Source organism: Pseudophryne corroboree, chromosome 6 (genome assembly GCF_028390025.1).
Source record: "Pseudophryne corroboree isolate aPseCor3 chromosome 6, aPseCor3.hap2, whole genome shotgun sequence".
Taxonomy (NCBI): domain Eukaryota; kingdom Metazoa; phylum Chordata; class Amphibia; order Anura; family Myobatrachidae; genus Pseudophryne; species Pseudophryne corroboree.
This window is the reverse complement of record NC_086449.1, coordinates 798,366,321-798,382,664: the sequence shown is the minus strand read 5'-3', so window position 1 is coordinate 798,382,664 and position 16,344 is coordinate 798,366,321. Positions and strand designations below refer to the sequence as shown.

The 16,344-nt window shown below is 44.0% G+C and overlaps 1 protein-coding gene across 3 annotated transcripts in view; it reads right to left on the bottom strand.

The window, feature by feature from the left end:
- PHF21B (PHD finger protein 21B) overlaps positions 1 to 16,344 on the bottom strand; it is a 116,155-nt gene that overhangs the window by 38,506 nt on the left and 61,305 nt on the right. For all 3 annotated transcript variants that reach the window (XM_063928902.1, XM_063928904.1, XM_063928903.1), the window contains exon 3: positions 2,414 to 2,506. In XM_063928902.1, coding sequence (XP_063784972.1) covers positions 2,414 to 2,506 — 93 coding nt within the window. The remainder of the gene's footprint in view (positions 1 to 2,413; positions 2,507 to 16,344) is intronic.

Below are 16,344 nucleotides of genomic sequence, written 5' to 3'. Positions count from 1 at the left end.
CTGATGGGCAACCCGGCGGCCGATATGGCCGACCCGGCGGCCGATATGGCCGACCCGGCGGCGGAGGAAAGGTTACGGGAGGAGTGAAGGTTCTTCACTTTCCCCGTCACCCGGCTCCATAGCAGTGCAAGCTAATATGGATGAGATTGTCCATATTGGCCTGCATGTTTAAACGAGCCGGCATCAACGATGAACGAGCGCGGGGCTGCGCATCGTTCATCGTTGGTGCCTACACACTGCACGATATGAACAATATCTCGTTCATTAATGAACGAGAACGTTCATATCTTTCAGTAGTATTGGCCAGTGTGTAGGGCCTATAACTCTCATGTCTGCCTGTGATCTTCAGGGACAAAATTTTGCATCTGGTTTAACTATAAAAGTCCTGTACCATTATATACCTATTATATATAACAACAGTTGCTGCTATGATATGATACTAGGTGATTCATCACGCCCTACGGGTGCTCTTCACACCATCGCAAGGGGCTACGCCCCTTTAACCCTTACACGTCCATGGGGCATGCAATATTTTTATTATATGTAGTATTACCTCCAATCATAACTTTGTCAGTGGTTAAATATTGCACGGACAAAGGGCGTGTGATGGTTAAGGGGCCGTAGCCCCTTGCGACGGTGTGAACATCGCACGCAGCGCACTATGAATCACCTAGTAGGCGCAGTGGTTGGGGGGAGTGGCAGGTGTGGGGGAGACGTGGATTGGGGAGGGGGTGGGGGAGTGGTGGCTGCGGGAGTGCCGCAGGTGGGGGAGGTGCGGGTGTGGGGGTGCTGCAGGTGGAGAAGGGAGTCCTGAGCCACCGAGGGTGGGAGAGGGGCGGGTGCGGGGGTGGGGGAAGGGGCAGTTGCAGAGGGTGCGCGGGTGGGCGCCACGGGGAGGGGCGCTGCAGGGGGGGAGAGGCGGGTGCGGTGGTGCCGGGCATGGGGGCGCTGCGGGTGGGGGAGGGGCGGGTGCGAGGGTGCCGCTGGTGGGGGAGGGGGGAGGAGCGCCACGGGTGCAGAAGGGGCGGCCGCGTGGGTGGGGTAGGGGCGGCCGCGGGTGGGGAAGGGGGTGCTGGGGGGACGAGCGTGGGAGTGCAGCGGGTGGGGGAAGGGCGGGCGCGGGTGCGCCGCAGGTGGGGGAGGTGCGCCGCAGGGGTGTGGGAAGTGTGGCCGCAAGTGGGGAAGGGGCGGTCGTGGGGGTCGGGAGGGCAGCCGCGGATGGGGGAGGGGGTGCCCGCATGCAGGCTCAATCTAGCACTGGCGGAGCCGTGCATCGCTATCGCTGGGGGACATACACACGAGAGATCAGTGCTTAATTTCTAAGCAATCTGTTCAGACTGCTTATATTTTAAGCACGGGTCTCTCCGTGTGTACCCCCCTTTAGTTACATCATCACACAAACCAGCTAAAAGTCTACGGTCAAAGACTGTGAACTAAATATAGAAAGTAAGTAGATACTCCATATTATATGGTATGTATTTTTACTTTTAATTAGATATATGATCCACTGTCAACCATCACATGTGATCACTTAGGAGGATATTTATCAAAGCTCAGAGAGAGATAACCTGGAAAGAGATAAAGTACCAACCAATCAGCTCCAGTAATTTTACAGGCTGTGCTTCAAAAATGACAGCAGATGATTGGTTGGTACTTTGGGGGCAGATATTCTAAGCCAGAGCGATAAAGTGGAGAGAGATAAAGTACCAAGCAATCCGCTCCTGTCATTTTTCAAACAGTCTGTACCATGAGTTAGGAGATGATTGGCCTGTACTTCATCTCTCTACCAGGCTCAGTACATAGACCCCTTTATCTCCCTGCACTTCATTGCTCTCCAAAGCTTAGTACATATCCCCCACAATCTCTCTCCAAGCTTTGATAGATCTCCCCCTTACAGCAAAAACTTGGCAAATGTTCCACAGTGTGATATCGCAGGAAGTTTCTCAGGAGCCCAGTGAGCGCCAGTAAATGTCTCAATAATACTCCTGAATATTTACATCTGCCCATAAGACAGCTGTAACACACATTACATGTAATATAGGTTTACTTCTACTGTATCCGGATATTTCTGGCAGTTGTGTGTAAGTGACTGGTCCTCGTCAAACACAACCGAAACATCTAACCTCTATTTAAATATATACAATATAATTCCAAATAATATTTCAGGCCTACTCGCCCCAACATACAAATAATGGATGTAGCTTATGCCGATCACCTGTTCTTAGGATGATGTCATAGTTTTATATTTACATACTGACATAACAACTTTTCCAAATAATGGTCTGACACATACATTGCATTTATTTTCCTGCACCGGGCGATAAGGAGACACCCGGAACCCATCTGTGTCGGCAATGGAGTAGGTGCTGCTGCATGTATATATTGCACATATCCTAGTGAGCGGGTTGCTTACCTGAGGTAGCGCGACTGGTCTATGTCCTGCCAATCTGTGCAAGGAGCTGACCTGAGGGACTTTAATTGGCACTGCAGTAATGGTGCCCAGCGTCTGTACGGAAACAAGAGAGCCTGGTTAATGACACGTTGCGTAGCCCGCTGCGAGAACTAGGAACGCAATATAAAACAGTTAAACAAGTTGGAATAATAAAGCCAATAAGCAATGCAGAAAAGTACACAAAAACAATAGGTCCTAAATGTAAAATAAAAAGATAATCACACGAGGGTGTGAATTTGGTGAGTGCCCCCCTGGGAGGACTATAACATGGTGATGCTTAGCGTGACTGCATAGTCAGCATTTACAGGTCTGCAGCTGGGGCTGTAGGCCTTCCCTTAATGTGTGCATGCTTTTCCTGCTGGTGCCATCGCCAAGGGCCTGTTTCTACGCAATGCCGATGTTCCCTGTACTGAGACTGCGCATGCGTCACGATCACATTGTGCATGCGCCAAAGTAGCTTTGCGATGCCGCTTGCAGTGAGGATTCGCAGAGTGATTGACAGGAATGAAACCGTTTGGTGGAGGTACCTGAAAGTGGCTGCAAAAACGCAGGCATTCACACCTGTGTATCTGCCTTCAGCTGCGATCATGTACGTACAGAAGCTTGGCGCCAGCGTCGCTACTGCTGCGGTCAGTCTGCGGGACCATAGACTCAAAAAAGCAGTAGCGTTTGGCATGAGCGTACTAATCTGAAGTAGGTTTTGTGATCATTAGGATGTTAATCAGTGTAGCTTGCATTAGTTAATTATCACGCTCATTCAATGAAAAAAGACTAAGGACCCCTCCCAAATTAATGTGACCTGAAGATTGGGTATAGATCAGGGCCTGGATCATAATGCGATCACCTGATTTCAGCAGCTCGTACACAGTAACCATAAGGATTTAGCGTTAATTTGCCTTTAAACATCATGTAAAAAAAAATAATAATAATATATATATATATATATATATATATATATATGAGAACAGACTTTGAAACGTTTGTTCTTTAGAAGAGTGAAGTGAATTAGCTGCAGCAGCAACTGCTGAGGTTACTGTACCAGCGGAGCGGAGAAATTAGTCTCATGTTACTACAATTGCTGCTTAAAGCATCTTAATAAAAACGCCACAGTGATGTAGACATAGAAGATACATTTTTATTGATCCCATCTATTTTGATCACTGGAAGGGAAGAAAAAGATAGCGAACAGCCGGCACAGACAGACTGCATTCTCTCAGTCGTATCTATAGCCTTCATCACTTGCTTAGCACTGATGGTATAATCATCAGCTGTACAGTATACTGTGTGACCACATGCCAATACAATCTGGAACATTTGCATAGTATAATTAACAGACACACCCACATTACAGAAGAATATATATATATACCCAGTATATATTGAAAATATATACACACACACACACACACATGTGTATACTATATATATATATATATATACACACACACACACACACACACACACACACACAGTGTATATATATATATATATACACACACACACACACATACATACATACATACATACACAGTATATAAATCAAGCTATTTCTATTAGGGACTAGAATATTAAAGACTGACCTATCACTGTGCATTTGTGTGTGTGTGTGTGTGTGTGTGTGTGTGTGTGTGTGTGTGTGTGTGTGTGTGTGTGTATATATATATATATATATATATATATACACACACAAACAGAGAACCCAGCACTCACCAAAGTAAACTCACTTATCCTCAACAATTCAATAAATGTATTTATTAGAGCGATGTGGTCATGGGCTACATGCACCCCGCCCTGTGAGTGGTAAGTACAGCTGTGTACCCCGCTTCTGTGGTGGAGAGTGCAGTGTTATATGCACCCCGCCCTGTGAGTGGTAAGTGCATAGCTGTGCCCCGCTTCTGGTGTGGTGAGTGCTGTGGTTTTTCCTCTGTGTGTATATATATATATATATATCATGTGGTCACACAGTATACTGTACAGCTGATGATTATACCATCAGTGCTAAGCAAGTGGTGAAGGCTATAGATACGACCGAGAGAATGCAGTCTGTCTGTTCAGGCTGGCTCAGGCTGCTCACTATCTTTTTCTTCCCTTCCAGTGATCAAAATAGATGGGATCAATAAATAAATATATATACATACATACATACATACACACACACACACACACACACATACATATATACACACACACACACATACATATACACTGCTCAACAAAATAAAGGGAACACTAAAATAACACATCCTAGATCTGAATGAATGAAATATTCTTATTAAATACTTTGTTCTTTACATAGTTGAATGTGCGGACAACAAAATCACACAAAAATTATCAATGGAAATCAAATTTATTAACCCATGGAGGTCTGGATTTGGAGTCACCCTCAAAATTAAAGTGGAAAAACACACTACAGGCTGATCCAACTTTGATGTAATGTCCTTAAAACAAGTCAAAATGAGGCTCAGTAGTGTGTGTGGCCTCCACGTGCATGTATGACCTTCCCACAACGCCTGGGCATGCTCCTGATGAGGTGGCGGATGGTCTCCTGAGGGATCTCCTCCCAGACCTGGACTAAAGCATCCGCCAACTCCTGGACAGTCTGTGGTGCAATGTGGCGTTGGTGGATGGAGCGAGACATGATGTCCCAGATGTGCTCAATTGGATTCAGGTCTGGGGAACGGGCGGGCCAGTCCATAGCATCAATGCCTTCGTCTTGCAGGAACGGCTGACACATTCCAGCCACATGAAGTCTAGCATTGTCTTGCATTAGGAGGAACCCAGGGCCAACCGCACCAGCATATGGTCTCACAAGGGGTCTGAGGATCTCATCTCGGTACCTAATGGCAGTCAGGCTACCTCTGGCGAGCACATGGAGGGCTGTGCGGCTCCCCAAAGAAATGCCACCCCACACCATTACTGACCCACTGCCAAACCGGTCATGCTGGAGGATGTTGCAGGAAGCAGAACGTTCTCCTTGGCGTCTCCAGACTCTATCACGTCTGTCACATGTGCTCAGTGAGAACCTGCTTTCATCTGTGAAGAGCACAGGGCGCCAGTGGCGAATTTGCCAATCTTGGTGTTCTCTGGCAAAAGCCAAATGTCCTGCACGGTGTTGGGCTGAAAGCACAACCCCGACCTGTGGGCGTCGGGCCCTCATACCACCCTCATGGAGTCTGTTTCTGATCATTTTAGTACACACATGCACATTTGTGGCTTGCTAGAGGTCATTTTGCAGGGCTCTGGCAGTGCTCCTCCTGTTCCTCCTTGCACAAAGGCAGAGGTAGCGGTCCTGCTGCTGGGTTGTTGCCCTCCTACGGCCTCCTCCATGTCTCCTGATGTACTGGCCTGTCTCCTGGTAGCGCCTCCATGCTCTGGACACTACGCTGACAGACACAGCAAACCTTCTTGCCACAGCTCGCATTGATGTGCCATCCTGGATGAGCTGCACAACCTGAGCCACTTGTGTGGGTTGTAGGGAGGTCATACAGGCACGTGGAGGCCACACACACTACTGAGCCTCATTTTGACTTGTTTTAAGGACATTACATCAAAGTTGGATCAGCCTGTAGTGTGTTTTTCCACTTTTATTTTGAGGGTGATTCCAAATCCAGACCTCCATGGGTTAATAAATTTGATTTCCATTGATCATTTTTGTGTGATTTTGTTGTCAGCACATTCAACTATGTAAAGAACAAAGTATTTAATAAGAATATTTCATTCATTCAGATCTAGGATGTGTTATTTTAGTGTTCCCTTTATTTTTTTGAGCAGTGTATATATATATACACATACATATACTAATATTTTATATATATATATATATATATATATATATATATATATATATATATACACACACACATATATATATATATATATATATATAAAAAATAAGTTACAGCAGGTACACAAAGCAATGAGGTGTGCAAACACCACAAATGAATCTAGGCCCTCATTTCGAGTTGATCGGTCGCAAGGCGAATTTAGCAGAGTTACACACGCTAAGCCTACGCCTACTGGGAGTGTATCTTAGCTTCTTAAAATTGCGACCGATGTATTCGCAATATTGCGATTACAAACTACTTTGCAGTTTCTGAGTAACTTCAACCTTACTCTGCCTGTGCGATCAGTTCAGTGCTTGTCGTTCCTGGTTTGACGTCACAAACACACCCAGCGTTCGCCCAGCCACTCCTCCGTTTCTCCAGCCACTCCTGCGTTTTTTCCGGAAACGGTAGCGTTTTCATCCACACGCCCATAAAACGCCGTGTTTCCGCCCAGTAACACCCATTTCCTGTCAATCACATTACGATCGCCGGAGCGATGAAAAAGCCGTGAGTAAAAATACTATCTTCATTGTTAAATTACTTGGCGCAGTCGCAGTGCGAATATTGCGCATGCGTACTAAGCGGATTTTCATTGCGATGCGATGAAAAATACCGACCGATCAACTCGGAATGAGGGCCCTAGTGTAATGACTTGTATTGGAAGTTAATGGAAGACAAAGGTGCATCAGCAATGTGGGAGAATGTGGCAGCTAATCTGCGTATTTGTAATCCGCGTCCAGTTACACGGCTTCCCTGTATGCTCCCGTGAGTTGATCCAGTGCTGTGACAACGTGCGAGAGACATGAAGTACCGATTTTCTTCTCTCTTTAGCTGTTGTTTATTCAATATTGGAGATGTGAGAGTAGTAATGTGGCCGCGCAGCGATACCATGGCAACCGCAGAGATGACAATGCGGAATATGAATGGCTATTTACTAAAAGTAATTTCAACATTCATTTTCCTGCCGGAGTGTAGTGTTTAACCTTGAGCTGCAGCTACAATAGCAAATCGCATGTGCCACATTTTCCTTCGTTTTAGATATTTTATGCACGATACTGATAGGAATAGCAAATACAGTGATATATTCTGGCAATAATGCAGAGGTGGCTGAGAGAATACAGATTCCAGGAGCGAGTCAGCTTCATCTGTCACTTCCACTGCACAGTGGCAGCTACTTGTGCTGCAGTAATCGCATGCCTGCTCTCTGGGAGACTTACATATTGGGAAGTCCGCACGGGTTCACCCTTCCACATCCTGCCTGCTTTCTAATGAATTGGGCGGGATGGGGGCGTGGCAATATGATCCCCAATTATCCCACCCCCCACACAATGCTATTACCCCCCACCAGGGCTGCCATCAGAAATTGTGGGGCTGGGACTAACAAAATACACAGGTTCCCCCCCCACCCCCAACAAAAAAAAAAAGAAGTCTTCGCTGTGCATCAGCCCACTGTTGTTGTGCAGCTCTTCAGGTATCGGTGGTAGGAGCCCCCCTCACTGTAAGGGCCCAAGACTCCAGTCCCCCCCTGAGGGCTGCCCTGCCCCCACCCCTTCCGCACTGGCCACCTGTCCTTGGGCCTCCTATTGCCCCTCATTGCTCTATAGAATACAAGCCCAAATAATTACAGGTCAATCCTAAATAATTTCCAACCAGGTTATTGATGAAAGGGAAGCTACACCTGCAGCCACACCACACTGGACATGCCCAATCTCTATGTCTCTATTAGGGAGGCCAATCCCGGGATCGGGATCGGCGGGATCCCGGGATTTAGGTCCAAAAACGGCCGGGATTCAATCCCGGGATTGATTGAGGGATCAGCGTTGAGCGTCCTCAGGACGCTCAAACGCTGCCCAGCTCCCTCCTCTCAGCTCCCCCTGCGCAGCGTGACCTGTGCCTGTGAGGTCACGCTGCGCTGTCAGCAGCCGCAGAGCAGGAAGTTACGGCGGTATTCACCCGCCGCCTCCTCCCTGCTCCCCCTACACTTACCCACCGCCTCCTACCGGCTCCTCCTGCACTTACCCGCCGCCTCCTCCCAGCTTCCCTGCACTCCTCCACCGGCTCCCCTGCACTCCCCCGCTGCCTCCTCCTCACCAGCTACCCGGCTGTGCAGGTTTGTACTTTTTTTTAATGTCTACGGTGCAGGTGGGGAGGGGCGGGGAGGAGCGTGGGGGATGGCCGGAAACAGTTGAAAGCCAATCCCGGGTATCCCGGGATTGACCATTTTTCAATCCCGATACCCGGGATTGAAAAAATGGCCCGGGATTGGCCTCCCTAGTCTCTATGTGTAACGGCGGCTCAGGAAGCACCGATACACCAATCAAAAAATGTTTTCCCTATGGCTTATACGAGACTGGTTACCACCCCGTCAAAATGGAGGCTGTACGCCGGCGAACGGAGCAACACTTGAATTGCTTAGTTGGACGCAGACACGCAAAACCCTTGAAATCCCCCCCATAGAGTTGAGGAGCAGCGTTAGACTTTTATTATATAGGACTAGTGTTTATAGAAATAACCCTGCACTCCTTGCACATTGGGACAGCTGTGGGCCAGGTATAAATTCATTATGGATTGATTCAGAAAAATGCATTGCTCACGTTAAGACTAATACTCCCCTTTTATAATATCAATGCGATTAAAGGTCATTATACATGAAACGCATTTATCACTTGGAAAAATCTGCCCTTTACAATTAGAATTATACAGCTCACATGGGCTTAGTCTGAATGGAAGGAACGTGGCTTATCTGTATATGGGCATTGGAATGTATGTATATATGCCTTGTGGGGGGCATAAAAAGATGACATATGTAAGAGAGTACAGGCCGGGAAGGGAGGCTTGCAGAGGAGAATATTCATGTGCAAACAATTAATGTACAGTCAAAGTGCGGAGCCTGTTTCCATACAACACACTATCACTGCCATGTAATACACAGCTTATCGTTCACAGATAAACATACACTGAGTAAAGGGTAGCCTGTGATGCGGTTTATCATCTTGCAACGATATGCAGCCTCACTTAGCAATCAAGTGCCATTGATGCAGTTCCCAACATGGGAATGAATGAATGGAATGCGGATGATCTCGGAGCACAATGATCAGCAGCTGTGCTGCAGCACATTGCTCTGCTAACTCACTGGACTGATGAGCTATTAACATGCTGTACGAGCTGCTTCTCAGAACCACATCTGTCAGCAGTGTCCTAGGGATTGTGCATTAGGTTCAGAAGTGTTCTAAGCAGAATGTAAGGCCTGGATCCACAATTGCTATACAGAGGTCTCTTTATACTGCTCCATTGGACAATCACTAGAGCCTACAGAATTAGCAGCTTGAATGTAGGTTGAGCCTACGAAGTGGCTGCTGTCAGTGTGTGGCACACAACGCTTCTCGTCTTTCCAAGCCAGCAAATCAGGACATAGGGGCTGGTGAAACAGGTACGGAGAAATGGTGTAGGCATCTAAGATGCCTTTGTGTGGGTGGCAGACCTCCCAACACTATCAGCAGACAGGACATATGTTTTGACTTTCAGGACACTGGGACAGTCCCCTTAATCCACCTAAACCAAGACAGATAAAATTTATCATGCAAGTTCACCTCCACTTTGACTAAATCTCTCAGGTGTGTGCGCGTTACTTACCTGGTGCTGAGATGGCACCGGGATACACTATGGGAAGAAGACAAGCGGTGGAGGCAGTGTGATGCTCCAGGCAATGTTCTACTGGGAAACCTTGGGTCCTGGCATTCATGTGGATGTTACTTTGACACATACCACCTACCTAACATTGTTGCAGACCAAGCACCTCCCTTCATGGCAACAGTATTCCAGTATGGCCTCTTTCAGCAGGATAATGCTCCCTGCCACACTGTAAACATTGTTCAATGCTTCCCTATCCAGTTACATTCCCTTTGCAGTCCCCATAACCTCACATTTTGTCTTCCAACATTGCTGGGTGATCCTATCATACAACCCACTAAGAAGCTAGCAATCTGGGGAAACATTATGTAACAGGTTGCATCTACCCTTGTGTATCAAAACCTATTTCCCTCTAGATTGTAAGCTTGCGAGCAGGGCCTTCCTACCGCTATGTCTGTCTTTGCCCTGTTTTGTTCTATAACTGTTGTTCTAATTGTAAAGCGCAACGGAATATGCTGCGCTATATAAGAAACTGCTAATAAATAAATAAATCAGTGCTGTTTTGGTGGCATGAAGGGGTCCTACACAAAATTAGGCAGGTGGTTTTAATGTTATGGCTGATAGAGGAATACAGAGATAGAAAGAGAGCTTCAAGTATCAAACTAATGCAGTAAGATACTTCCATGTAAGAAGAAACCAGGAGTAACATCCAGGGCGACCCTCTCTTCTTGTACAATGTCCCAGTTCCCCCAGGTGTTTTTATTTTACTGCTGTCGGCAGAGCTCTCTACAATATTTGCCCACTACAGAACAGTCCATTGTTTTATCTTGAACCACCCTGGGTGCTTTCAGAAGTTAGTTTGGGGGTCATTGTTGTTTGGGAAATCCCACCTTCGACAGAGACCCAGCTTTTTGACACTGGGTTCAACACGCTCCCTAAAAGGACCTTTAAATCTCCAGATCTCAATGATGCCAGTGCATCATGGCAATGCCAGGTCCAGCTCAGCAACAAAAACATCATCACTGGACCACCTCTATGTTTTACCGTAGGGAATGTTTTCTTTTTGTCTAAAAGCTTAATTTTATTTCTGCAAACATCGGGATGAGGAGCTTTATCAAACAGCTGTAATTTGATCTCATTTGTCCACAGGAAATTCTCCAAGAAAGAGTTTGGCTTGTTCGGGTGGAACAGTCGTACCTGGTGCCTGAATCTGACTGAAGTGCTTTCTCCACCATCCGACCAATCCTCCATTGCAAGCTTTAAAAAAGTTTTCTTTTTTTCTGACAGCAGCCACATCACAGGAGTTTGCCAATAGTACCGTGGGCCTTAAACGTCTTCATAACATTGCGTACGGTCATAACGTGAACATCAAGTTCTACAGAGATTGATCTGTAACCTTGAGATTGTCCACTCTGGGTTACAACTTCAAGTTTGACGCCCCTGTGGCTTTTCTCTGTTCCTCCATCCTCAGTAGTACACCCAGCAACACAACGCAGAAGTAGGAGTCCCTGAGTGATGTTTATATGGCAGGCCCCTACATAAGACCTCAGTTCCAAAGGGAAAGATTATTATTTGCAACTGCCCAATATTTTTGTACCCAGCTGTAACAGTGGTTTATTGGTGAAATCATATGTAAAGTGGTGTTAAATTAAGTATAGTACATTAGCATTGATATTATCCAGAGCTGGGCAATAAATGCTGCACTGGTTTCCAGGAATGCCAATGCTGTCCTCCAATCTAAATATATTGCAGGGTCTGATTTGACTACATTATTGAATGATTCTTTATAATTTCCTGGCTTGAAAACCAGTTTTTCGTATTCAGCAGCCAGCATGGCAGGAATAATGCAAAATATAAAACGAGCAAGCAGAATGTATTACAGGCCGACCGACGGCTAATTTGTTGTAACTTCATTGTACCACTAGTTGTGGCTTCTTATGGGTCTCCAGCAGGCAGATTCCGCAGTGATACTGCGGTGATGGAAATCACCCATCAGTTGGGGGTTGAGAGTTAGATGACAAATGCTTGACATATAAGGTCAGTTCCGAACAGGTCTGATAAGCTAATGCTACAGGGAGCTACTGGCCATATGAGGAGACACAAACTCCAAAGGCCTTATCATTAAGGGTGGTGTGGCTGGATCACAGGGGGCACCTTCATAGGTTCTCAAAGTCGGTCCTCAGGACACCAAATAATTCATATTTTCCAGGTCTCCTCACAGAATAACAAGTGAAACAATTAGCTCCACCTGTGGATCATTTAAAATGTGTCAGTGCATAATGAATACACCTGTGCACCTGATAGGTGACCTGGAATGCGTGACCTGTTTGGGGTCCTGAGGACCGAGTTTGAGGACCTATGTTCTAGGAGGATCAACCAGTGAGTTACACACAAATTACAGAGTTGTCATCTGCCAATCAGATTTCATCAGTGCAATAGCCGTGGTCTCACATACTGTACCCTACTTTGTAAGATGTGTGGTCATCTTGCTGATCATTCTGGAATCAGTGGCCGCTGATCTACTCATTCCGCCTGAATGATATACACCACTCTGCTCTGCCTGTGACCCACGCCTCTCCTCCCCTCTTGTAGCCTCTTCTCATCTACTGCCTCAAAGACATCTCCTATGCTGCGTTCCCCACCTATGGAACTCCTTGCTTCGCCTTGCCAAACTTTCCCCCAACCTACAATCTTCCAAATACTCCCTTCAAACCCACCTCTGCAACCATGCCTTCCATATGCCCTCCTAGAACCTTTTGTCCATTCCTTCCAACCATCATGTACACTTGTGTACAATTTACTCCTACTTTCTCCGATTACCCCCTCCCTACAGTATGTAAGCTCTCACAGACAGGGCACTCTCTTCCATTTGTCTCAAGTTCTTACCCAATTCCCGATATGTCCTTGTCATGTTTTATGCTGAATTTCATGCGATTAACATTTGTTTATTCCATAGATACAGAAATTGAATCTGCGCTAGCTGTAATTGTTTGGCACAGTATACATTAGTTTTAGAGACCATTCTGTTTCCGCTATCCCCCACCTCTGGCCACCCCACTCTGTACTAAAGGATAGCGATAACAATTACTTCTCCAGCATATCGTCGGAGTCATTCACATTTCTGAAAGACTCCTCCCGGAAATCGGACTCTGCGCATGAGCACAGTATCACATTCTGGAGCCGAACAAAGGCTGTAAGATCCCTCTCCTGTGAGATGAGGGGGTTCTTCTCATCTAAGGCACAAAGCAATTTACGCTATAGGCGGATGGCATAAACCAACCAGGCCAAACTCTGAAAAGATTTGCATTTCGGAGTGTGGTACATAGGGGTCAGATCGTAGTCCCCACTGATAATAACGGGAACTGCGATCTGCACCGATAATTGGAGATTTCTGTGAAAGCATCTGTATTAGGCTATTAGTAGATAGCGGGGCAATATTATGCAGAAACTGTAATGTCTCCGTCATTTTATGAAAACCTGCCTTGATAAATAGGCCTCTAGATCTGCAAACAGCTGCAAAAAGAACATGGATCCTAAACATGAACAAGTGCTCTCTCTCTCTTATTAATGAAAATAGAATACTAAAATAAATGTAACAAAGACAGTTGGCTTTCCTCCACAACCTTCATCTCCTGCATTAGTCTTTTTATTTAATATATATAAAAAAAAATCTTGAGATTTTCGTTAAGTGCTTCTTTTTTATACGTATATAAATGTCAAATCTCTTTAAAGTTTTAGTAAAAGCATTCCTCGCTTAAATAAAGTGACTTGTTCCTGTAAGAGAACATCCACCCTGGAAAATGCTCAAAATTTAACAACCGCACAACACCAGTTCCCTTTATATATGGACTATTAAAGAACAGACCTATACATATAATAGTTCTGCGATAAACAAATATATAAATACACGTCCAAATGTACTTATTCCAAAATAAAATACACAGTTATTACCGATTATATTTTTTGTACCACATACAATGCTTTCTTGTATTTTCACCTTTTAGATGGTATTTTGTATGTCATACTTATTGCATACTCTGATATATAAAAGAAAAAATTGTTTAAAAACAAAATACACATTTACTAATCTATATATAAATGTGGAAGCCCTCACTCACTCGCTCACTCACTCACTCACTCAATGACTGATCACTAATTCTCTTCCTTCCCGATATGTTAGGTAGATGAAATGTAATACAGGTATTCTGCAGTTGGGAAATCGGAAAACTACGTAATTAGAATTTTAATAAACCTGCCCTATGGGGATGAAAAGGGGGTTGACATAATGACGTCATTACCGATGCGTGGCTTGCATTGTCTGAACGATAACCCCCAAACGGACAATCGGATCAAAATTTGGATTGCGCGTCCAGTGGGTAGAATTTAATAAACTACAAAAATGGCCAGGTCACTTTTTACCGTATCTGCTATGGGTTCTCCTGAGGTAACGCCAAGAACCGGGATTACTATTACTTACATTAAGACGTCTCAAATCTGTACAGATTTACCAAATTTTTAACACTCATTTATATTTACAACCGTGAAAATCAGTAACTCCCGTGCGAAGGATGGTTAGAACAGCTAGTCTATTTACATGTATGTCTATCGATAAATTTTCTCTCTCTCTCTATATATTATTTATGTATATATATATATATATATATATACACATATATATACACACACACACACACACACACATATACATACATACATACATTATATATATATATATATATATATATATATATATAGAAAGGAAATTGGCGCCCAAAGGTTATTTTAACCTATAAATACAGGGAACCCAGTGGGTTTCACAATTAACATTGATTTTAAAACATAAACATGAACTGTTCTTTCATAACAAATGTATTAAAATGTACAGAAGCAATGAAGCAAGTCCATCATATTACACAGACAAAATGATGTAATTTCTCTTCGAATACTTCATCTTTGAAGTTGATAGAGAAATATCGGCATCTTAGTGCAGTATCTTTAATCGTCCTCATATACTATTCAGAGATAACATCAAATATAACAACCCAACGCGTTTCGTCTAGTAACTAGACTTCATCAGGGGTATGTCTTTTGATATTAACATTTATCAAAATGTGATCAGAGTGGACACTCAGGATTTTTCAAAGAATAACTTCAAAACATCAAAAAGGAGACTGCCGAAGCTTCAAGCCAGTCTGAAGCCAGTGGTACTCCAGTGTCCTGGCTGAATTCTGATCAATCGAATATATGAGACTGGCTTGAAGCTTCGGCAGTCTCCTTTTTGATGTTTTGAAGTTATTCTTTGAAAAATCCTGAGTGTCCACTCTGATCACATTTTGATAAATGTTAATATCAAAAGACATACCCCTGATGAAGTCTAGTTACTAGACGAAACTCGTTGGGTTGTTATATTTGATGTTATCTCTGAATAGTATATGAGGACGATTAAAGATACTGCACTAAGTTGCAGATATTCCTCTATCAACTTCAAAGATGGAGTATTCGAAGAGAAATTACATAATTTTGTCTGTGTAATATGATGGACTTGCTTCATTGCTTCTGTACATTTTAATAAATTTTTTATGAAAGAACAGTTCATGTTTATGCTTTAAAATCAATGTTAATTGTGAAACCCACTGGGTTCCCTGTATTCATAGGTTAAAATAACCTTTGGGCGCCAATTTCCTTTCTTTTTATATTTTCTGTATCTAGTCCCTCCTAACAAGGGACTTAGTGAAATAGGCAGCCCCACCCAAGGAGTACTGTATCTTATTGTATCTAATTAGCCGTAGAACAGCGCAGAAGGAGAGTATTTGGTTGATATATATATATATATATACACACACACATACTTACATACATACACACACACACACACACACACACACACACACACACACACACACACACACACACACACAGGTTGAGTATCCCATATCCAAATATAACAAAATACGGAATATTCCGAAATACAGACTTTTTTAGAGTGAGAGAGTGAAACCTTTGTTTTTTGATGGCTTAAATGTACACAAACTTTGTTTAATACACAAAGTTAATAGTATTGTATTAAATTACCTTCAGGCTGTGTGTATAAGGTATATATGAAACATAAATGCATTCTGTGCTTAGACTTAGGTCCCATCACCATGATACCTCATTATGGTATGCAATTATTCCAAAATACTGAAAAATCCGATATCCAAAATACCTCTGGTCCCAAGCATTTTGGATAAGGGATACTCAACATGTATATTATATATATATATATATATATATATATATATATATATATATATATATATATATATATATATATATATATATATATATAAGCTGGTATCGGATCGGCACTCTCCTGGATGTGGAATGAATGGCTCCGGTGCCTTCTGGAAAAATTCATGCAGATAAGTAGCTGTATGGCAAACAGCGGCACTCAGAGAC